The following is a 25,322-nucleotide window of genomic DNA, read 5'->3' as shown; positions in this document are numbered from 1 at the left end:
ATGTGGCATATAAATGGATTATGCATTTTAATTTGACGGTTATAAATCAAGTGACATTTCGGATGGTAAAATTTTAAAGGAAAAATGGTAAGCGCCATCTGATGGTAAGTGGACATCACCGCTAGACATTCACGCATATTTCTTACCTTGGGATTTACGACGTTATGTCTTTGCAACTAACCAACATTACTATGAGAATATATGTTGGATATGTGGTTCTTATCCACATGGGCTTACACACAGCCCTGTCCCCAGATTATAATACCAAAAATAATCATCCATGACAACAAAACGAATTAGTAATGGTCGATAGTGATAAGAAACGATACTAATGAAGCGAAAAAGAGAAAGATATATATCAGTGTCCCGTTCATTAATGAGGTGAATTTAAATAACTAATGAAATTAAAACGAACTATGTTAAAATCCAGTGTAGTTACAACTTACAATACTAACTTTTAATCTTTTCGCCAATCAATTAGCGCGCTGATTCGATTGCACTTTCAAACTGTTGGAGCCATGCATTTTAATGTGCGATCGTTAACGAAAGATATTTCGGATGTGAATTGTTTAAAATTTTGGGCAAACTTTATGCCCTAGTGTTAAAAAAGGGTTGGTTATTGTTTTTCGTTTATAATTGGAATATTTTTATTGACCTATATAATTATGTGTTACTTTAAGTCCTGTTTTGAGATAGATGATTAAATATTATGAGACTACAATATGCGTGCTTTTGCGGGAGGCCTATGTTCAGCAGTGGACAGCAAAAGGCTGATGATATTATATGTATATATGATAAAATTTGAGGCAAAAATCAAAGTCAAAGAATTTTATCTAATAATATTATTATACGACGCAAGTAAAAAATTAAATATAAAATATAAAGGGATTATAACATGATAAAGATACACTTTAGGTAGCATTCTTCTGTATACCTTTTTAAAATAACATAATTAAATTAAAACAAGGTATACTTCCTTCAAGCTCAGATGTAAATAAATAAATAAAGTAATTAAATATTGAAATAGTTTTTTTACAGTATTCCTGTGAGTCAAAACGACTAAAACCAAAGATTTTAATACGACACTCTGACACTGCATGTACCGCGAAGGAATTAATGGACTAGTTTTTTTAAATTTTGCAAATTATTTTTCAATATTGCATAGTTGCTGCAATGATCCATTGGTTAGAACATGTGAATCTCAACCAAGAGTAAAACGAAAGGCTGCTACTAAATCTGTTTGAGTTGTTATCTCAGCATTGATATGGATTGACTATTTTTTAATCATTTTATATCAATCAAGGAATAATAATCCCGAAAATATACAAGAAATATTATTAAATGCTAAACAATAGTGGTTAAAATGCGTGCATCTTAACTGATGATTGTGTGTTCAAACTCATGCAAGCACCACTATATATATATATGCTTAATTTGTGTTTATAATTCATCTCGCTCTCGGCGGTGAAAGAAAACATCGTGAGGAAACCTGCATGTGTCTAATTTCATCGAAATTCTGCCACATGCGCATTCCACCAACCCGCATTGAAACAGCGTGGAATATGTTCCAAACCCTCTCCTTAATAGAAGAGGAGGCCTTATCTCAGCAGTGGGAAATGTACAGGCTGTTACTTTACTTTATACATAAAATATAACAGTGAATAAAAATTAAGGTCACTCGGAAAACAGTTTCGAGTGGCAACACTTTTTTTATATCAGATGAATGATATTAAACGAAACGTCGAATATTTAACAGCGAAATCAATTAGAGACCGCAAGTATGCAGATATCGAACGATAGCAATTTGTAATCTGAATTTTTGGTCAACTAAGTGAAGGAGATGCTTTTCGAGAAACGTTCAACGTTGCATATTTACAAAATGTGCGGAATATTTATTTTAGAATCATTTAAAACGACTTAAGAATCCTTCGAGATAAATACAAATATCATGAACCCAATAAGCTATTATGACGTTTTAAATATTCATCAAGAGCCGGATTAGATGGGACTTTTGGACGATTATCAACTAATTTTATAAATGCGAAAGTGAATCATAATATTGACCTGATTTCTTCTATAAATGTAGCGATTTTTATAACTGTATAGGGTACCGAAATTCGACATACTGGTTTTGGAATCCAACTTGGAAGCTTTTTTTTCTTTCTGTTACAAACGATCAAGATTGTATTATAAATAAAAATTTTAACAAAAAGATAAAACTGACTTCAAACAAAAAACTATTTTAAAAGAAATAAATATGTACCAAAAAGTAATAAAAATATTTGCGTATTCAACACATTTTTTAGAGTCCTGCTAAGTAAAATTAAATGAAATATATTAGACTACTAAAAAGCTGATTTACGATCATATAACGTAGTTATAGTTATTGTTATATTTTGAGCCGGCGGGTCACAAGTTGATTATAGTATTCCAATGACAATTATATGAACATAACCACGTTACGGAAGGTGACTCAAATATCCAAATAAATAAAAGATTCGGCCGAGTATCGCTAACGTGCTCGTCAGAATTGTTCCGTTCCCTTCCGTTCCGTTACTTTGTCATGGATCTTATGTTCAAAATCTTGCCAAACTTTCACCAAATTACCCTTGAAGTATATCCTTTATAATAAAAAAAGAATCATCAAAATTGGTTGGCGCAATTTTGAGTTATTCACCTATTTATCACGCACATACATAATGCAAATTTAAAACTTATATCGTTTTCATATGGATACCATCATCAAAACTGGACTTAATGGGACCACATGGGGAGCACTAGCTTTCAAACCAAAAAAATATCAAAATCGGTCCACTCAATGAAAAGTTATGACATAACAAACATAAAAAATAAATAAAAAAAGAAATACAGACGAATATAAATTGATAACCCTTTTGGGAGACAGAAAAAAATGTTTATCTATAAATACAGACCTCTAGAATGCTATATTGATTGATATTGACTGTGTTTGTTTGTAAAAGAGCTATGCGACTGGATTAAACGTCTTGGAATTTGAGACACCTTTAATGGGTATTTATATTAAATTCGAATGATTTGCGTTATAATATACATATATATGTAGTTCCAGCAACATTCCATAAGTATATTTGACGGGCGAATATTATGGTATGTGGCCACCATTGCCCGTAGACATTGGCGCCTTAAAAAAATATCACATGATTAAAAAATCTCATCATCATAATTTTCTATTTCTTATATATGTATGTAGTTAGACTGGCTCACCATTAACTGTTAGACGCTAGAGTGTTGAAGTCAAGACAATTATTGCATTAACAAGAACGTTATTAATAAAAAGGCTTGTATATCAAAATTTAAAACGTATAGGTCCCAATAAAAACAAATCTTTTTCTTAAAAATATTTATTCCATCTTATGTATGCATTTTATTATAATACTTTTCAAGCTTTCCTGTTATAATTTATTCCACATTCAAATTTGAAGTATTATAATTATTCAATTCCTTTATATACAAGAAAAATTCTCGATACTTCAGACGATCGCATGACTCGTTTTTATAGTTAAAAAGTTATTACAAGAATATTTTTAAAAATCCATTCCTGTAATTACAACGTCATAAAATGAAATTATTAAGTGATCTCTTATTCTTTTATAAAGGTGAATTTTAATATAAACTTCAACGTTGAAACACATTCCTCTAGCACAAATTATACCCTATCTGATTAATTAGTAAATTTGCTCTTATTACAAGAGGTATAAGGACTATTATGGTAAGCACGAAGTTAGCTTACGTACCTGTATTCTGAATGAAATGCGATTGCCGTGACAAATGACTTTTCTTTGACTAATGACCTTATTTTTACGTTATTTCTAAAGTTGCCCGTTTTATTTGATGAAGTTTTTTCTTGTATAACATCGATCCTGAGAATTTTCCCTTTTAGAGTTTTTTAGAAATGAAATGTTTATTTAACGCGTAACAGCGGCTGAGATGCTATGAATCTGGTACCATTAATTTGGATAACTTACTGCAAATAGAAATTATCGCTGAACAACAAATAGTAACTATTGATTATTATTAAATGGTTGGGAAAGCTTGAGAAGAGTTTGAAAACTAAACCATTCAAGAAATCAAAACATAAATAATTAATATTTAGTCAATAAAAGGACTTCGGAAATGTCAAGTTATCGTGTTGAATTAAACGTAAAGTTGATATCAGTTTGGAAAAAGGATTACAGAAAACTAGCAAGAAACTCATAAGTTACTATTATATTATGTTAATAAAGTACAAATAAATTTATATTCTGTCTAGAAAGCAACAGAGACTGAATCTATACATTTTCATCAAGAATAAAATCTTGTATTGAATAATATCTTAAACTACACAGCCCAATTTCACAAATGTATGATGCTTATGATGAATATCAAAACACTGTCGATCAAAATGTTACGTCCATTGCGTCCATGAAAAAGATCGTACTGGGCAACAAAAATGATATCTAAGTTGCTACATCCTGTCTCATATATATATATTTATTACACAGTTTTTTTTCCTTTTAATGAATTTTACATAATTTATCAAATTAGGTTAAGATATTATTGTTTTTTTTGTAGTGCATGCTGTGTCCTTCTTTAAGTAATTGTGACACTTAGAACATAATTTTATTTTTGTTTTAATTTATCATTATAATCAGTGTTCACGTTGTTGAAGAACCAAATAAAATAAATAAATAAAAATATCCCTTATTTAAATTTTTTTTGACATGTCTTGCAAATAAATGAATAGGTCACTAAAATTATAGGGTGGTTCTCAATAATCGGCATATTTGATACATAAAGTATATTGTCAAATCAAAAGTTGATGCATAAGATTTATCAGGCCAATCTCGTAATATGTATTTATTAGGTACACTTTATTAACAATATGTTCTCGTATTTCCTCGTCATGATTAGCAAGAACATGCTAATACCTCATTACACTGCCACGAAGCTTGTCAGAGGTATATTATTACTTTAATTGGTATGTTAAATTCTAACAGCGTGATAATTTATATGATTTTAATTAATACTCTGACGATCTATCTTTTATGGGACAAGGTTTTCTTTTTTCTTATAAATTAGAAAGATGTAAGTAATATTATTGGTTAAGTTTTTGTAGTAGTTCCTCTCATTTTGCGTATACTTTTAGATATTTTATAAGATAGGTATATATATCCAGCATTTATTCATCTCATTCCTAAAAATTTACAAACGATAATTTTATTTTCCGACGACTATAAGATGAATAATACGTTAATTTTAGATGGAATTTCAATTCAATTTTCGATTGAAAGCTGCTTATCTGTTCTTTGACAAAAAGTATTCGTAATAAATTATTGTTTCTCCAATTTCTATAGATGATTGCAAACAAAATGACAACCAAAAAGTAAATACAATTCATAATATGTCTCAAAACCCCAAAAATATATCTGAATTAATGATAGAATTAATTAATAGGTATGTTCATAAAAAAATCTTCTTTTTACTTAAATTTTGATACATCATTTGTTTTTAATAAGAATTAACTATGGTACATGTTCTTATAAGAATACATGAGTTTAAAACTTGAGAGGATCACAAGGCGTCGTTGATAAGTTTGTTTGTTGAGGCCTCGGTCGATCCGTTAATCGTTCTTAATGTGTTGGGGATTCCGTTAATGGATTGCGTAGGTTAAGCGGTAACTGTAGTGTGTAATAGCTTGTTTACTCTGTACTAATAATTATACTTAACCGGAGAGCCTAATGAGACAAATTGTTATTAGCTACACGTAAGCAAAGTCAGCGTTTTGTGAATTTCAGACTACATTGATCGACTGTCAGTCCATGTTAATAAATAAATGTTGGACAACATCACAAACATTACTCAGATCCCAATGTGAGTACCTAACGCACTTGTGTTATTGAAAATCAGAAGTAACGAAGGTATCACAAACAACCAGACCCAAAACGACATAGACAACTAATAAACCCGGGTCTTCAGAGTGGCGTACCCATGAAAACCGGTGTACACACCATTCGACCACGAAGGTCGTCTATGTTGGGAAAAGTTGAACTATAAAACGTTGATCCATAATAGCCCAGATCATGGACAAACTATCACCAACACAATCCAGACTATCTATCTTAAATCCTCTGAAAAATAACACTCCATAAAAAAGACCACTATCATATAAAATTTCGAGTCAAAGAAGTCGTGAATATAAAAAAGAACAGCTACAAAATATTACAAGATAAGATAACAATTAATCTCTGGAAATAAAAGAAACACAGTCACATTAAAAATGACGAAAATTAAGTCAAGACAAAAGACAAACCGACTTTGCGACAGAAGAGAATTGATTCCTTAAGTCTTATAAAATGCGTTATGAAGAAAGTCTTGTAAAAACTTGTTCTTACACTTCTCCTAAATGGTAATCTTTCGTAAATGGAATTCTTTGCCACTTTGTTAGATGTTACTCAATCTGTGAGTTTTAAAACTAATAAATGTTTCTCATTGCTTGTGTATACAGATATTTATCTGTTGTTTTAAGTAATAAATTAATTCCATAAATCTCGTAGCAGGAAACATTATCATAATCATTTTTTTTTCAAAATCAAAATATACTCTATTCAAGAAGGATTTTACAAGCACTTTTGAATCGCCATTTAACAAACTCTAATAAGTAAAGTAAAGTGCCGGTCCAATGCGGGTTGTTGGATTGGACATGTGGTAGAATTTAGATGAAATTAGACACATGCAGGTTTCCTCAAGATGTTTTCCTTCACTACCGAACACGAGATGAATTATAAACACATATATACAGGGTTATTGATAACTCGACGAATATCAAATTCATTTTCCGTCTGGCATTTTTAAATTTGGGCCGATAATTATTATTTAAATATTGAGAAATATTCAGTGTTTAATCGTTTTTATAAAACAAAAGAAAAAAATGGATTTTAATTGATACTTTTTTTAAGAAATTTTTGAATTTGCATTTTTGGAAAATTTAAAAAAAAAAACTAAAAAACATGAACTAAAAAACAAACAAAACTAAAAAAATGGGTCACTTTTGGATAATGCATATGGGGGTTAAAATTATTGCAAATATTCACCTCTATCACCTCCTAACGTCGAGTTACCAATAACCCTGTATATAGTGGTGTTTACCTGGGTTTGAACCCGAAATCATCGATTAAGATGCACGCGTTCTTTCTCTGGACCATCTCAGCTCTCTCTCTTTAGTAAGTGAGTGGTGGTAACTTGGTGGCTATGGCGGTTCGTAATGCAGATTCTACGGAGAAGAAACTCAGTAGTTACCCTTTTTATAACATGTCAAATATTCTCAACCGATATTTTGTTTGGAAGATCACTGTTTTAGCAATTGGAACGCGTTTTAAAGCGAGTTTTGTTTTTCCTTTTTATGTCCGAATTTTATTTATTTTTATGGTGTAGTGTAATATGTTTAGAAGTTATGTCTATGATTTATGTAAAACTTTCGTTATTATTATGTTGTTGTCTTTAATATTAGAGATGCAACGGCTTATAAGGCGTACGTTCATAGCCACGCGTTAGTCCTATTGAATCTCGTATTATAAATAATAATCAAATCTATAAAATATTACACAATTCTCACGTAGCATTTAGCACTGTTAAGAAATCTGACAAAAATGGTGTAGTTTGGTCTAAAATATGATATACTTTAACAAAGAAATTCCAAATAACTTAGAACAAAAGAAATATGTAAAATCAAACAAAAGAAAGATTTCTAACACGATACGAAGAATTCGAGTCATAATTACACTAAACCAATTGTTTAACGTATTACTCGAAACATCAAAGAGAAATTAAATCAAATTTCTTCTCTCGTGTTATACAAAGGAAAATGAGCATGTAATTATTTTCCACAACATTATGCTAAGGTTCATTTTTATTATCAGGATTACATAACACGATAGGAAGGAACACCCAATTAGTCTACCAAAATCTGACAGGCGGAAAAAATCCAACGTTCAACTCGTTTCATTGTAATAAGACCAAAAATTCAAACTAAACTCCATCTAAGTTTTCATAATAGCAATTTTTGGGTAATTATAATGTTTTTTTTTTCGTTGTACTCGAAACTTCGCCACATCGCATGATTGCTGAATGCAATTAATGTTCTTGATAACTTGCTGTGTCAGCCCTTTGCAGGTATTAATTCGGGCTTTCGTGTGCCACAAAAATTGTTGGCCTACAGTAATACAATGATGTTATTCAATTTGTTTTTTTTTTTCTTTATGGATTTAATTTAGGTCCAAGGTTAGCGTCTTTATTCGCCTGAACCTTTTTGTTATTTTTGCAAAGACGGGAAAATTCTGGATAAAAGAATGAAACAAGGTGATATCATTATGATAAAATATTGATGAAAAATAAAATAAAAATCTTTAAATTTTAATATAGCTCCATTATGTACTGTGTTAGGTAATGTTATGTTAGAAAAATAAGTCACCTAACAATGTTTGAAGAAACTAAAAGCACGATCAACAGTGACACGAATTTTCACATCTAGAACATCTTTTATTACAAACGATTCACTTCATGGAAATTGTCTGCTCCCGTTTGGAATTTGTGTTTCATAATTTTCATTTCGAACTTAGTTAAGATCAACATGGAATTAGTCTGTTTTATTGTGATGAGCTATGTGTGATTTCGTTGACATGTACATAAAATGTGGTGATTCTCTGTCCTGTGAGAATTTGTGGATGAAACACTATTGCTCAGAAAATAAACTGTAAATATTTACAGATGAATGGTTTGGGTATACCTGTGTCCATTTTTTGACCAGTGTCGATGATAAAATGAATCAAACATTGGTTTCCATTGTTAATACTACTGAAAACATGACTTATTACGATTACAGAGCTATTCCATAAAGGACTCACTTATCATTAGGTCACAGATACACTAGTTCTTAAATTGATCTAAGAATGATATTTTGTATGATTTTTGAGTTTTCATTCTACATCCGATGTTTTTGAAACCATCCAAAAATATTAATGTGTCTTAGTGAAATTACTTTTAGTAAAAATTTCTTTTTAAATAATGAATATCCAAGTAGCATGTTAATCCCGTATTATTGAAACACTAATCAAATGCAATGGTTTTGTTAGTTAAATGCATTTGCGCCGCGGTAATAGAAATGTACTTCATTATATGCGACGCGGATTGTGTCAATTTCATTATTAACTTCGATTTTAATTTCTATTTATAGTGGAATAGAAAAAGGTAATATGTTACCTAATTCCTCCTATTTTAAGAGAACTTTTTACTATCACTACATATAAAACAAAGTCGCTTTCTCTGTTCCTATGTCCCTATGTGTGCTTAAATCTTTGAAACTACACAATAGATTTTAATGCGGTTTTTTTTAATAGGTAGAGTGATTCGAGATGAAGGTTTTTATATATTGTTTTAATATATTGTCAATTTTGTAATGAAACGCTGATAATTTTAGAAGTGTCTACTGTGATGTCATATCATTGTACCCGTGCAAAGCCAGGGAGGGTCGCTAGTTACTAATATAGTCAATTTTACGATCACGAAAATTGAAGCCGATTATTCATTACTTCTTATGTAAATCAGACACGTGATATAGAAATGGCAAAATAAACTCCACCAAGAATTCTTAAACATTTACACGGACAAAAACCTGACAATAATTATATTAATAGCGCCGTAAAATAAATTTTTAATATTCGCAAAAGTCAAGCAACATTTCAAAGTTATACCACATTGTATTACAGCAAAAATCCGTTTCGTGTACCGCTCGCATAATTTACTCGAGCCGATTGAGATATTTATTTACTATTTCACAAGTTCCGTAGGCAGTTTTATCGAACGCCCGAGCAGTAATTTCGCCGTTTTTAACCGATAAATAGTGACCCGAAATGCGAAATTGTTAGGAATCGAGGATTTATTGGTCTCGGATCATGCGATCGTGGAATGTTTCGCATGCCACTTGGCGAAGTTTTTGTTAATGTTCAGGATGCCCTCATTAGATCGTGTCGGATTTGCATTCGGGTTTTCGTTAATGGACTTCGTATTATAATTCTACTCACTAATCGGTAACTTTACCTTCACATTACTTGATTATTTCCCCATATGACAACAACAACTCAAACTCAAATTCCTTTATTCAATATAGAAGCATTACACTTACTTATTGATTGTCAAATAAACACTACCACCGGTTCGGAAAAAGGAACACCCTGACCTGAGAAGAACCGGCGAAAGAAACTCAGCGGGTCTTTTTTTTTTGTTATTTTTTTTTTGTCAAATTAATAAGATACATAGTAGTATATGATTAGAAATAGCCAGGAGGCGATCGTTTCATTCCCAAGGTGTGCTATCAAACATAAACTCGCTAATTGTATAGTAACCTTTTGCACACAAGCGTTCCTTAACAATTTTTTTTTAAATTTGGCAACAGAAGCATTTTGAACGCTTTCTTGGATCCTGTTGTAGAAGCGTATACATTGCCCCACAAAAGAGTTACTGACTCTATGCAGTCGAGTAACAGGAGTAACAAGATTGTGTTTGTTCCTTGTACCAATGTTATAAGAATCACATTTTCTCATAAAAATATTAATATTTTTCCGTACATACAAAACATTACAAAATATGTATTGAGAAGCAACAGTCAATATCTTAATTTCTTGAAATCTATACCTTAATGATTCCTTGGCTCCTAGGTTATAGATTGCGCGAATAGCCCTCTTCTGCAGCACAAATATAGTTTGGATAGCGGCTGCGTTACCCCGAAGCATAATACCGTAGGACATTATACTGTGAAAGTAACTAAAATATACTAGTCGAGCCGTATCAACATCAGTAAAAAATCTAATTTTTTTGACCGCAAATGCCGCAGAACTCATTCTACCCACCAATCCGTTTATATGGGGGAGCCACTGTAACTTGGCATCAAGAGTAAGGCCAAGAAATTCAGTTGTTTCAACTGGATCCATCGATTCCCCATTGATAAGTACATCGGGTTTTACATTTTGCACATTTGGTGTGCTAAATTTTACAATTTTAGTTTTTTTATTATTCAGCCTAAGATTATTTACGCTAAACCAATGTACTATATCGGACATAACATTGTTTACATCGTCATACTGAACCTGTTTCCTATTAATTTTAAAAACCAAAGAGGTATCATCAGCAAACAATACTATATCATGTTTGTTCCCAACAAGAAAGGGCAAGTCATTTATGTATATGAGGAATAGAAAAGGTCCAAGAATTGATCCTTGTGGGACCCCCATACCAACTGAGACCCCAGGAGACCTTGTCCCTTTAACGTCAACCCTCTGAATTCTATTGTTAAGATAGGAAGTCAGAAGGTCGAGTGCACTTTCTCTAATTCCATAGTGATATAGTTTCCTGACCAGAGTTTCATGCTGAACACAATCAAAGGCTTTGGATAAGTCGCAGAAAATCCCTAAGGCATCCTGCGACCCCTCCCAGGCCTCATAGATATTTTTTATAAGTTCTCTCATGAATCCAAATTGTTTTCTGTGAAGCAGATTGTGTCTATTGAAATATGCTAATAATTGATTTAAAATTTTTTTTTCAAATATTTTGCTGAGGGTAGGTAATATTGAGATAGGCCTATACTTATTAGGATCTGAAGAGCTATCAGATTTAAATATTGGAATGACTTTACTATGTTTCATCAGGTCAGGAAATATAATAATTGAATATTATTGTAAGATAAGGTGCAATCACATCAATAATTGAGTTTATCACCTTAGATCAGCAGTTTTCTTACTGTCTGATGATTTAAATGCACAAATTATGATATTGGTGTTTACAGGGGTAAAATTAAATTTTGATTTGCATTCTCGAACATTTTCTTTCATCAATGATTCGGCAACAGCTGGAGAAGAAATAAGTAACTTAGTTGTAGAAACTGGTATGTCAGCAAAAAATTGTTCAAAAACTGAAGCAACTTCCCGTTCACTATTTATGACTTTATTATTATAATTTAAGTTTAATTCGGAGCTCCAATTACCACTTCTACCAACTGGTAGAAGTGGTTGAGCTGGTGAACTTCACAATTAATAATTTTCCAGGTCATTTTTATTTTGTTATGTGCATTCTTAATTTTACTTTTTATAGTTAAAGACTTAGCCAAAAAGCACACTTTTCTAAATAATTTTGAATAGTTACTTACATAGTTGGCAAAAGTGGCACTATGATTGTACGTCCTTTCATTATAAAGCTCGTACATTCGTTGCCTACTTTTATGAATTCCAATAGTAGCCCAATCATTGAATTTCAAAAAGTTTTTTGTATTAACTGTTTTAGAAGTCAATATTGCATTAAACTTGTTTCTAATTAATTTAAATAGGTTATTATACAAAACGTTGGGATTATCACTGAGAGTTAGGTGAAGGAGATTGGCCATAATATTACTTCTAAACTTCTCAATACGACTTCTGGTCAAAGGAACAAACATTATTTTTTCGCAATTGCTTATTTTATTAATATGAAAATTAAATAAAGCCTGTTGTCCACAGTGATCTGAATTTAGTTTATTAATAATCATTTTATTTTGTGGAATATGGGTTGCAAATATATTGTCTATGCAAGTTGCTGTGGAATCTGTTATTCTAGTTGGTTCTAAGAACAGATTTACCAGATTATATGAATTTAACAATGATCTCAATCTAATACTTGTGGTTGTATTATGCCAACAACAACAACAACCAAAATTTCCCACTGCTAAGCTAAGGCCTCCTCCCTCTTTGAGGAGAATATTTGAAACATATACCACCACGCTGTTCAAACGCGGACACACACACATGTGACAGAATTTCTATGAAATGTGACACATACAGGTTTCTTTACGATATTTTCCTTCACCGCCAAGAACGATATGAATTATAAACGCAAATTAAGCACATGAATATTCAGCGGTGCTTGCCTGGGTTTGAACTCGCAATCATTGGTTAATATGCACACGTTCTAACCTCTAGGCCATCTCGGCTCATCTGTAAGTCTCATGAATGACAACTTGGTTAGTATTAATTGTCCAGTAGGAAGACATTTGAAATACAAATACAAATTTTTAGGCTTCCTATTTGTGATTTTTAGGTACTAAGATTGATGGTAAATATACTTTATGTTACATACCATTAGTCTTTGATTAATTTTGAAGCTTATTATGTAATTTGCTTTTGTAATTGTGTTTGTAGATAAAATGACATTATATGAATATATTTTAACGTTTTTGTTATTTAAATGTTTAGGCCTAACTTTCACCGTGAGACAATGAAGGCATCTATCATTATCGCATTAATCTTTCCTTATTTAATCCTCACTGTTAGTCAATTTTAGTCTGAAGGTTCAGTTCTATTGTAATTTTAAGCACCAGGGACAAAACGTCATAAACGTCACAGTTGACAGTCACTCATGACGGTGTAAGCATTAGCACGCCTTATTAATGCCGTATCATTGGCAGAATTGCCAAAATCACGACACAAATAGATTGTAAATTGACAGCATCAATTTATCGGAGATGACCACACAATTCTGTGGACCAATTGCTCGTCGCCTTTCTTTTATTATTTACTGTTCCATCTGATGCTTAAAAATATTTGTTTAAATCATTGTTGGTGTGATTAGCGCTTTCGATGAAATAAACAAATTCTTGTTTATAAAATGAGCCGAGATGGCCCAATGGTTAGAACGCGCGCATCTTAACCGATGATTGCTTGTACAAACCCAGGCAAGCGCCACTAAATATTCATGTGTTTAATTTTTGTTTATAATTCACCTCGTCCTCGACGGTGAAGGAAAACATCGTGAAACATATGTACGAACTTTCTCCTCAAAGGGGAGTTCTCCTCCAAAAAATCCTCCTCGGATTTAGCCCAGCTGTGGGAAAATTAAAGCCTAATGTAATTGCTTATAAAATAAAAGGCGCTATGCCTTCTATTTTAGCAATTATAATTGGTTAGTCCGATGCTGTTGTGTCTACTGAATTTATATAACTCACGGAACATTTTGATATATAAAATCAGGTCAATGTTAGAGTGAATTTCATACTTTATTTTGGATATTTAAAAAATAAACCTCGCTGGGTAGCATGTTTACAGTGACATGTGGGCTACGCGGAGCGATGTCCATTCATAGTTTATTGCCGAAAATAGTATTAAAATATTGTTTGCTTTTATTTTAAGCTACGAAATAAAGCATTTTTGTAATCTTGTGAAGTGAAGTTAATTTATTATTAATCAATGCACTCTAAGACTAGGTTATGTTTGTGGTTCTCGCCGCGCAAAATTTCATTTATTTTCATTTAAATTTCGAATTCTATTTTTTAATTATTGTTTAATTTAAGGAGGTTTTATATATTTATTTGTATACCTTTTTTCTAAAAACCTATACGTATAATTAGTTATTTCTTGATGAAAGATAGCGAGATATAAAGAATTACGGTGAATGTATCAACTTGCATTGCATTGAAGCAGTATGATGGATGACTCTGCGAGTCTGTTTTTAAAGAGAGTTTTTTTTTGCCCAGCGTTTATTTATTTTGCTATCTCTACTCTTATGCCAATCTCAAGCACAATAAGACATCTTGTAAAAACAAGCGGCACTTAATACGAATGCCGATACTTACATTTGGAAGGGCACGCTTTTGTGTGTTAATAGATCTATTAGAATTAGTAATGTAACATATTATAAAAATCATAAATAAAATTCTATAATTAATATTAAAAATTTATATTTGATCCAACATGCTCGTTTCATCCTAAAAACGCTGCAGTTTCTGGGTTAAAGCTCATCAACTTTATTTAATAAATCACGTAGAAAAATATTGGTTCGTTTTAATTAATAACCGCTGGTAGACAGGTCTGGTCGTGGCTTGACTGAAGCCACATCGCAATTAACTTTAACGTTAAATATAATTTATTGAATTATCTTTTTAATCTCAATTCGAATCATTAGTTTCTTGTTAGTCATTATTTTTACCCTGTAAATATTAGCTTGATATTTTTGACAGATGCAAATTTTTCTGATCAATATAACTTTGCAATCACGGACATATTATTTTCATAATAAAATAATTTTAAAAAATTTTAAAAATAAAAATAAATATTATTATACTCTATATACGACTCTTCATTGCTTCAAAGTAAAATTTAAATAAAAACACTGAAAATAATTGTACAGGGTATAGAGTCTAATAAATTTGAATTCGCTTTTTTTAAAAGACAATTCAAATTGTAATTAGGTTTTTTCCTACTTTCATTAGAATAAACTATTGTTTGATCCATAGAATAAGTAAGTAGGCGACAGTACCGAGTTACTGAACGTTTGATTAAAATATGTTTTTTTTTTTGAAAATCATATTATGTTGCAAACATATTTATTCTATATATTCAAACTTACTGATATTATAAATGAGAAAGTCTGTGAGGATGTATGTATGTATGTTTGTTACTCTTTCAAGAAAAAACTACCGAACAGATTTGGATATTTTTTTATAGTAAAGTATGTAGATTATACTTAGAAATAACACAATTTATAAATTTGGTCATAATATAACGATACATATCATGTACCCGAAGTTGGGGTGGGTCGCTAGTATATTATAATATCTTTGAATATAAATATTCAATTATATATAAGTATCAATACTACAGCGATATATATACCTCCTAACTCGTTTGCTTGATAATAGATTTTATAAAGTATAAAAATATTTCGATTCTACATTCAAATGTAGTTTATCAATTCTCTCTCAGTTTTGTGGACAACTAGAACCTTTTTAATCTCCGCGGGAACGGCCGCCATAAAGAGGGGATCCCCGAGTAATTTGTCAAGTAAACGAGCGCTCTGATTTTTCCCGAATAATACCGCGCTAATTCTTTATGAGCGTAGTTTTTGCTTTGACGCTTCGAATTGTTTCGTTTTTGCAAGATATAAATTACATCAAGTATATTCATTTGACTTTTATGTCTGAAGATTGTAAATATATATTAGCGGGGAAATGTGTTTACATTGTCGAACTTAATGATTCATTGAACTGTTTTTGTTTTATATTAATAAGTCTTAAGGCGGATAGGGAATACACCAGCTGATGTTATTGCTTATGGCACCAATATTGGCGCTGTAAGAAATATAACCAATTCTTAACATCGCCAATACATTACCAACCTTGGAATGATTATGTTATGTTATGACTGTCGTTACTCTGGTTAAAGCTGAACCTTCAAGCTGGAACACAACAATACTAAATGTTACTGTTTGGTGTCAGTTTTCCAGATGAGGTGGTACCAACACAGACGAGATTTCACAAATCAAGTAAATTTCTAATTAGTGCTAGTCCAACAAATCCATCATGATTTTTATACTAATATAGTGTTAGTTTTATGAATAGTAATTTGTGTCCTATATTTTGGTTTAGTAATAAAGTTTAGATTGTAAAGCAGTTTAAACTATAAATAAAATGGCTCATTATCAAATATCCTTTTTTTATGGTATAGGTTAGCGGACGACCATATGGGCCACCTGATGGTAAGTGGTCACAATCACCCATAGACAATGACGCTGTAACAAATATTAACTATTCCTTACATCGTCAATGCGCCACCAAGCTTGGGAACTAAGATGTTGTGTCCCCTGTACCTGTAGTTACACTGGCTCATTCACCCTTCAAACCGGAACACAACACTATACTGAGTACTGTTATTTGGCGGTAGAATAACTGATGAGTGGGTGGTACCTACCCAGACGGGCTTGCACAAAGACCTACCACCAAGTTTTGATCGTCAATAATTTTTATTTTCTTTAATTTCGTGCAAAATGTGCAAATGATATAGGAGATCGTATGTCATCTTCAAGTTTAGCCGCAAAATCGAATGCCAGTTAACGCAAACCTACAATTTGTAAAGCCATCGTCACAATTGTTCGAACTGACGCATCGTCGTTGTCTCGCGAAAAAAATCGCAACTAACATCGCCCTGATTTATGCTTCCAATACGCGATTTATTAGTCGTGGAAAATCCATGAATCTGATGGTCGTTTTTGTTCTGACATAACGCGTGATCGCGACGTACGGAAATATTGCGTTCGTGTTTTATGATCCGTAAATAAAAACGCATAAAAGCCGACCAGTTTAATGAGTGACTCCGGTCGAACTGTTTTGACTAGTATGTTAATGCTTGAAAACCTTATGGTTTTCGAATAAACAGAATGTTTTTTTTTTTTCAACGCATAACTATACCCTACTAATATTGGAAACTAAGATGTTACTTTCCTTGTCCCTGTAGTTATACTGCATTTCTTACCCTTCAAACCAGAACAATATCATTAAGTATTGCTCTTTGACACAAGAATATATGTTGAGTGTGCTACCTGCCCAGACATATTGTAGAAAGCCTGCAAATAATATTAGGAATGTATTCCCAAAGATTTATTCATTTCAGCTGGTTAATATAACGGAAGATACAGGTAATATATGATGTGCGATCGCCTAATCGTCATTTGTTTACATATTGCTATCTATTTTCAATATAACATCCAAGTAGGTGTGCCTGCTGGATATTCCTACCTCTTCTATCGAGAAGGTTTGGAGCTTATTCAGGAAGAATATTGGTACTACCTTGTTAAACTCATTCAATTAAGTTATTTGATTTATATTATGCGTTACTCATTCAAATAGTGAGCTAAATATCGGAAAAAACATCAACATAGATCTCAATACTTCCAACGTACTGATGTAAAAAATGGGTTAATATTAACAGTGTCATTGTGTATCGATGAATTACTTATCACGCGGATATATTTGCTCGTATGCCTTCCTGTAGTATATAAAAAATAGCGCTACATAGTAATACTTGTTTCAAGACGTTAAACTACCCACAAGACAATATTACAGCACCATTCTGAAAGGAGAAAACTTAGTCGACGGTATTACTAATACTATTAGTCTTACGTCCGATTAAATATAAACTTAATTCGATACATATTAAGGTTAAAAATCTAATGACAGATGATACTTTTGGCAGCCCGTGCAACGATAATTCGATTAGCCGGTTCCGCATTAAATTGTCGATTTCGGTCATTGCTATATAAAAACGAATTAAAATTATTAGCAACAGCCTCACGCTCCTACTTCGTTCCAAGTAATCGGACGCTGAATTTAAAACATACATTTACGTGCACATTTTAAGTTAGGTTTTTTTTTTCGATTCGAATTTCACTGGAATGTAAATGTTAGGGTGAGATATGGGAATGATACAGAATCAAAATCAAAGTATTCTATATTCAAATAGATTCATATAAGTACTTTTAAATTGTCATGAATGAAATGTAAAGTTACCACTAATTCGGGAATAAAATTGTACCAAGAAGAATTGTCAAGAAAATTAGTAGGTACTTTTTTCCAACTATTTTAATTAAATTCCGTAAAGTACAATTATTTTTTTGTATATTTAGAAAATAGTGTTAGGTATTAGGAAAAGTCTCTTTTATATTTTATATAAATTTTTTATTGCTCTTCTCACTGATATCTATAAATTATTTTATATAATCTTGACTTCTATAACATTTGTAAATCTATTATATTGAGCATTATTATTTTAGTGTTACGTAAAATTTTAAATATAAAAAAAATCTCGATTTCTTTTTTTTTTATTGTACTCCCATTAGTATTAATCTGACCGTATTCAAAAATATTAATACGAAATATTTCTTATAAAAAAATAAAATAAAAAAACGTCCTAATTCAGTTTAAAAGCATTTTTATTCCGCTAGTTAGCACTAAAACCTTAGAAACCTTTCAAAACTCGGGCTCTGGCAAATAAATAGAGAGAAATCAAGATCCAAATGAACTAAGACGCTCTTAAGAGTTTGTAGAGGTTTTAACTTACCTCAAGGTAAGCTAAAATAGATTTTTAAAGTCAGATCGCTCAAGTCTTTTTTTATAGAGTTAAGAATATTTAGAATTGAAACGATGGTTCATAAAACATTAGAGGTATATTTTTAAAGAAAAATTAAAGTGGTCACAATACAACGTGAAGCGTACTTAACACGTTGATATCGAAGAGTCAACGAAATCTATACTATATTATAAATGTGAAAACAATATGTTTGTTAACTCTTTACGTTTAAACCGCTGCACAGATTTAGATGAAATTTGATGTGTACATAGTTTGACTCCCGGGTAAGGACATAGAGTAAGCTTTAAATGAAGGCCTTTTTAATTTACCTCTTAAGAGGGTAAATTGGTATGATTATCAGCGCACTATAGATAAAGTTTCAGCTAGTTATTTAAAATTGAGGAAACAGAGTTTCATTACTAAAATAAATTTATTTTCCTATTAAAAATAAATCAAACAAAATCACCGACAAATTTTGTTCGTAACGCATTATACACTAATACCTTTTTCAAAACGGGATGCGTCTCCTGGTAAAATTATGTGTATTTCTGTATTGTTTTTTTTTTTTTTCAGTTAGAGAACTCAAATATTTGTTTCCTTATGTGTTTATATTTAAGAGTCATAACGACATACAAGAATGACGCATGGTTTTCCGTCACATTCCAATTGATGTTTTTATTCATCTATAGTTTTAATTTTTATCGTAGAGTTTAGCCAATTTTAGATATGTCGTTTTTTCTTCACATTTCATCCATATCCATTTTATTTTTATACTCGTTTTTTAACCGCGATCATCGATACATATTTTATTATTTTCCCGACGTTTCGACAGATTAGCACATGTGGTCACGATATGCAATAAAAAAAATAAAATATTACATTTTTCAAATATCGAATCGCAATAAATATATAAAATGGAATTCTAAATTTAAAGAAAAAAAACGTTTATTTATCGAGACCTGTTTTAGAATTGTTTTGCGTCAACTTATGTTTATAAAACAATGTTTGATTACCCTCAGGACGATGTGATAAAATCAAAGTTAGTTTTCGATACAGTTGAAATATTTTGTCTTCTAACTTTAAATTTAATTTAAAAGGAACTTCAAGTTATCTAAATCTATTTACTTTCATTTATTTTGAAGTTCAAAACAAGAAAAAATCCGTTATAATTTTTCATTACTTGTAGTAGAAGTTTACGCGTTATATATTTCTCCTACACAAAACAGTTACGTTAAGCGCGTTAGCAGTAAATATTTTGAAAAGCTTCTGACCTAGTTAATAAACTAGAGAACCGCTGAAAGTTTCATAAATTTAATTACGGGATATTATATACTTTAGATAGTTGAACAATGTTACTCTTGATAATATTATATAAACACTATGCATTTATTTAAATTTTGTTATGTCTGTGATAAATATTTTGACGTCACACTCCCTTCAAACCGAAACAGCTGATCCTGCTGTTGTTGGTTGCCTGTTACTTGATGAGTGGTAATCTTATTAAAACCCTACATTTATTTTGAGTCATCAAACTCAAATAATTCAATGTGAAATCAGCCGACGGGTGCAGTAATTAATGTGATACTAGGTTTCATACAAAAACATTACGAATTATTTAAAAGATTTGAATTCAAATCTCCAAAAAATTGAGAACTACATTTCAATTAGTATAAGAAAATATCTGAGAGGATAAGACTGTGTTACAATCAAGATTCGCTTATTGAATCACTTATCTTAATTAGAACTAACGTTTCGATATTTGATATAGTTCGTATTCTCTTCAACTGTGCTATTCCATAATAATTCACTTCGTATGTCACTCATGAATTGTCGACACCGGTTTTGCTGTGAAATGCTATTTTGATGTTATATATTATGAATTGATTCTATAAGCTTAATAATTTTATTATACTCAATGTTACATATGGTCTGACATTTCATATCGTGTTCTACGGCGAGATTAGAGTTTCTTGTTACAGAATACCCTCAGAAATACTCATTAATGTAGCTTACAAATGTTATCGTATTATTCTTAAAAATAGAAGATAATTATTCTGAGTTTGCAGGCATCAGTCAATCCTATTTTGTTTACACTTTCATCCACCCGTCTGTATTATTTTTATTACGAGACTCTTAAACATTTAAAAGACAAGGTATAGTTGTATAAAAAAGCTATTTTACTGACATGCAAAAGATGTACCATTTATCAGCAGATAAGTGGATTATTGTTGTCGTATTGAATTAAGAACCGTTTTCTTTCTTAATAGTTCTTTATATTTTCATATATTTGGTTTAAAATAAAAGGTATCAAGGTTCCCAACACCTGATATATATTCTTTATTTAACTTATGATCAAAAACCTTGACGCCATATATCAGGTGCTGTCTGATACGAACACCCCAATTTCCGGGATGATTCGGCCCATAATACATTTTTACATCGATTATATATCGGGTCGACGATCATAATATATGGAACATAATAACTCTTCTAATAACGTAATAAAGTAATCTCGTAAAAATAACTCCATATTATTTGAAATTTATCGGTCTCGATTTGGGTATTGTTACAGCAACATTTTAAGCATCAAATTCGATCGAAAACTTGCCCAATATTTTATGTTTTCCAAAATTTCTCAAATGAAGGGACATTTTAAAAACAAGGGTTCGATTTTTTAAAGAGTTTCAGAAGATTCGAATGTCGTCTGAAAGTTGAGAGGAAATTAATTGAATCGTAAAACTCAATCAATATAAATTGAAAAGCAATGAAAACATATAAAATTCCGAACAATTTGCGAAATTGCACATCCATTGATGATTTGTATATCTTATCGCACTGTAATAACAGTCGATCGATAAATCACAGCGGGAAATTGTTATAGATGACTCTTGGATAACCTTTCGTTACGTGTAAATAATTTTCAAATTGATACACCGCAAATGAACAATCATTTAATTATTGAATTTCTACACGAACGTGTTTTCGATAATAAATTACAACTAATTAATGTTGCTTTAATCTTTTGAAATGTTGATTTTATATTGTTATTAATGACTTCATTTCAAAAATCGGCATTTATTACCAATATGTCTGGTTTTAGAGGATTAGAGTCTCTAAAACCCTTGTATTTAGTGAGTATTCTTAAAAATTCATTTTCGGTTATATACTCAAATTCATTCAGAAGTTCCAATATAATTTTCATGGTAGATTATACAGTTCTCATTATATAGGTCTTTTAAATTTTCAAATTTAAAAATACTCATTTTAATTTTTTTATTTACCTATACCAATTTTTTGTCGTTTAATTTTTTTCCATTCTTATTATACAAGAATGAACTAGATCTAAGTGCCTATTGAATAGGTAATCTCAGTTGAAAGATAACAAGATATTTTAACATTGGCGCTGTTTCAGATGATTTGATTAAATGTTTGGATAGAACGTGCGATTCGCTTCCCTTTTGCCAAATCTACTGCCAAATCCATTTCGATGTAATACCATCCATCCATCTGCGATCTTTCGATCCACAAAGATGAGCAATGTGCTCATTCAATCAGGTGTTTTATTGAAAAAAATTTAGCCGAGTATACGTTGAAAGTCGATACTTCTATCAAATAAATTACCGTGAGTGAAAAGCACTCAAAATTATTAGCTGATCTAAATTGGGATTACTTTTGGTGAAATTTAACCAATAATACCAATTGGATATATATGTATCTATCAATTTGACATTAGAAAGAAAGATTTAAAATAAGAAAGAGACAAAGAATCAGGTTTATTTTTATTGTTGTTTGTTACAGGCCCAAAAGTGGTTCGATGCTTCTATACAGCCGAAAGAAGGTACGCTACCGGCGCGATGGGTACTGTTGGAAGAAGCGGAAAGACGGAAAGACCACCAGAGAAGACCATATGAAGCTCAAGGTGCAGGGGACAGAGGTAAGCATCTATACTTTTCTTAAACACTTACATTTCCTGATAAATTTTTTTGGGATAACTCCTTCCTTAATAGATTTAGTCATTTAGAGATAAATAATTTTCATACATCTTTTACAGTACAGTTACAGTATTCATATTAAATAGTGGTTTTACTTAATTGTAACTGTTAGACTGAAAAGGCCTACCAGTATTCACTCATCAGATATTTAACCGTAGACGGCACAGATGAGTGATCTAGAGTATCTTGGCTCATATAGTTGGTGGCGTACTGACAATGAAAGGAATGGTTAGCTTATAGCGCGTATTTATGAATATATATTAGCTTACGATAAAATTGGTAGGTATAAATTACTCTGAGCAAAATTGTGATATAAAAGTAAAATATGCTATAAACATAATTTGCGAAATGGAAATCACAGAGGGGAAAATAACTTTCACCGGCCATATCTCAGACAAACACACCTGTTTGCGGAGTGTCAGCCTGTTTGCGGTACCTTTTTATCTTTTATCATATTTTAATGTGCGTTTAATGCGAGCCTAATACAGGATTTCTTTTTGCTTTTACAAATACGCCATGTCTTGTTCAGGGTTTTATATTGTTTACTTTTTCCCTTTATCAAATTAATTTAGGGTCGTCTGTTGCACGAATTAAAAAGGTAATGCTTGATCTATTAAAATGGTATATTGGATATTATGAAAGATTCGTTTATTTCGAAAACAGATGGGCGTTCATAATAATTTCGTCGAAACCAAAAAAAATTCCAACTCATGTGACAAGTGAACGCGAAAATATTCAGGAGTTATTGAAGACAATGCTAGATTTTCAGAACAGTTCAGTGAATCTCATTTGGCGCTGACAGCTGGGGTCGCAGGGTGACGTCAGCAAACAGCGCAGCCTCGAATACTCGATTATGAGGAAATTTAAGCCAGCTATGTTTCGGTGCCACACAATGTTGATTGAGTAGTGTTTCCTGGTTGTTATTTTTGCACGCTATCAGCTTAAACAATAGCTGAAAACGTTTTTGGTATGTCGGTCATACTACGTTAAAAATTTGGTAAATCAAATGTTTGATCACGTAGCTGACGAACATTTCTTCGATTCTTTAAAGAATATTAGATTGTCAGAAATAAGTCGCCAGAAAATCAATCAAAAACGGAAATGGGTAGGTGAATGAGACAACAAAAATCCCATTTAAGCACCCTTCACATAAACAAATTGATGTTGACCAGTACCCCTTCGAAACGGTTTGATGAATAAGCAAATGAATCTCTACCAATTAACTACGGGATGGGAACCACTAATTGGACCCGATAAAGCGGTCTATGTGTTATATTTTATTCTTTTCGTATGCGCTCGGTTATTGAATTCATTATTTTCGATGGGTGTCACTTATATTGTTAATGATTTGGGGACGCGGGGCCAACGTTTATACTTTAGTCTGAAATTGTAATATATCGATACTATATTTGATTATTATTCAATTTTTAGATAATGTGAGTTTCTGAGAAGGACGTGTCTCATTACTTCAATAGACTTGATATGTATCGTTTACAAATCAATTTGATGCGCAATTGTTTTTTTTTTTTAATTTTTGTTGAATATCGTTGAAAGTACTTATGAGAATAACTGTTTATAAAGAAAATGGGTTACTTGAAAAAATATTAAATATAAATCACTGGTACACTTCGCTGTATGAACATCGTTTTCATTTCATTAAAAGTACATACGTTTGAAACATTTTGCAAACACTTTTGAACCATTTATTTACAAGAATAATTAATGTAAACTTATAATCGAGAATTTTGTTGACTATACAGAGAGCCACCACCAAGAAATGTTATGGTGTAGTGTTTAGTGTATGTAGTGTTTAATTTATTAAAATATAAATGTTAATTGGATTAATTTTAGGAATATGATTCATTATTAATATTGAATTGAACGAACTTTGGGTTGTTATCCTCTTGAAAACTAATGTCAAATAATCAAATCAAATAATCATTAAATTGATAGTCTTTTAAAGGGTTTCAAGAAGCTTGACTGAATTGTTAAAAAAATAAACCAGGCAAACCAAATTTTATAATCTTGTTTTACACAAGCAAATATTTTTGTAACATTAGTACTGGCATGACCCACTAATTCATGGAAAAATATATATTTAGCTGGCAAAAAGTAAGCCGTACCGTAGGAAATGTCCCATTAAGTTCTAGTTAAAAATATGAAAATATTGTAAGCAAAATATAAGTGCAAATGTAAATTGTCCCATAACGGGAAACCAGTGTTTTCGCTTTGAAAACGAGAAGTTGAATAGGGCACAACAATTAAGAATAATAAAAATACGCGTGAAAACCTCTTTTGTACACAATTCATAACGCTTAAGCCGTGTAGCGTGGGCGTTTTAAAATCCAATATAAACAGTTGAACACTCTAATTCACGTGGCACGTTTTCTCGGTCTGG

General features: G+C 31.4%; 1 protein-coding gene across 1 annotated transcript in view; it reads left to right on the top strand.

Moving 5' to 3' along the window:
* The window catches only part of LOC124534479 (calmodulin-binding transcription activator 2), an 88,004-nt gene that overhangs the window by 16,971 nt on the left and 45,711 nt on the right, over nucleotides 1-25,322 (top strand). The window contains exon 2 of the mRNA XM_047110380.1: nucleotides 22,731-22,866. Coding sequence (XP_046966336.1) covers nucleotides 22,747-22,866 — 120 coding nt within the window. The 5' untranslated portion in view covers nucleotides 22,731-22,746. The remainder of the gene's footprint in view (nucleotides 1-22,730; nucleotides 22,867-25,322) is intronic.

Source organism: Vanessa cardui, chromosome 12 (genome assembly GCF_905220365.1).
Source record: "Vanessa cardui chromosome 12, ilVanCard2.1, whole genome shotgun sequence".
Taxonomy (NCBI): Eukaryota; Metazoa; Arthropoda; class Insecta; order Lepidoptera; family Nymphalidae; genus Vanessa; species Vanessa cardui.
This window is presented reverse-complemented; position numbering and strand designations above follow the sequence as displayed.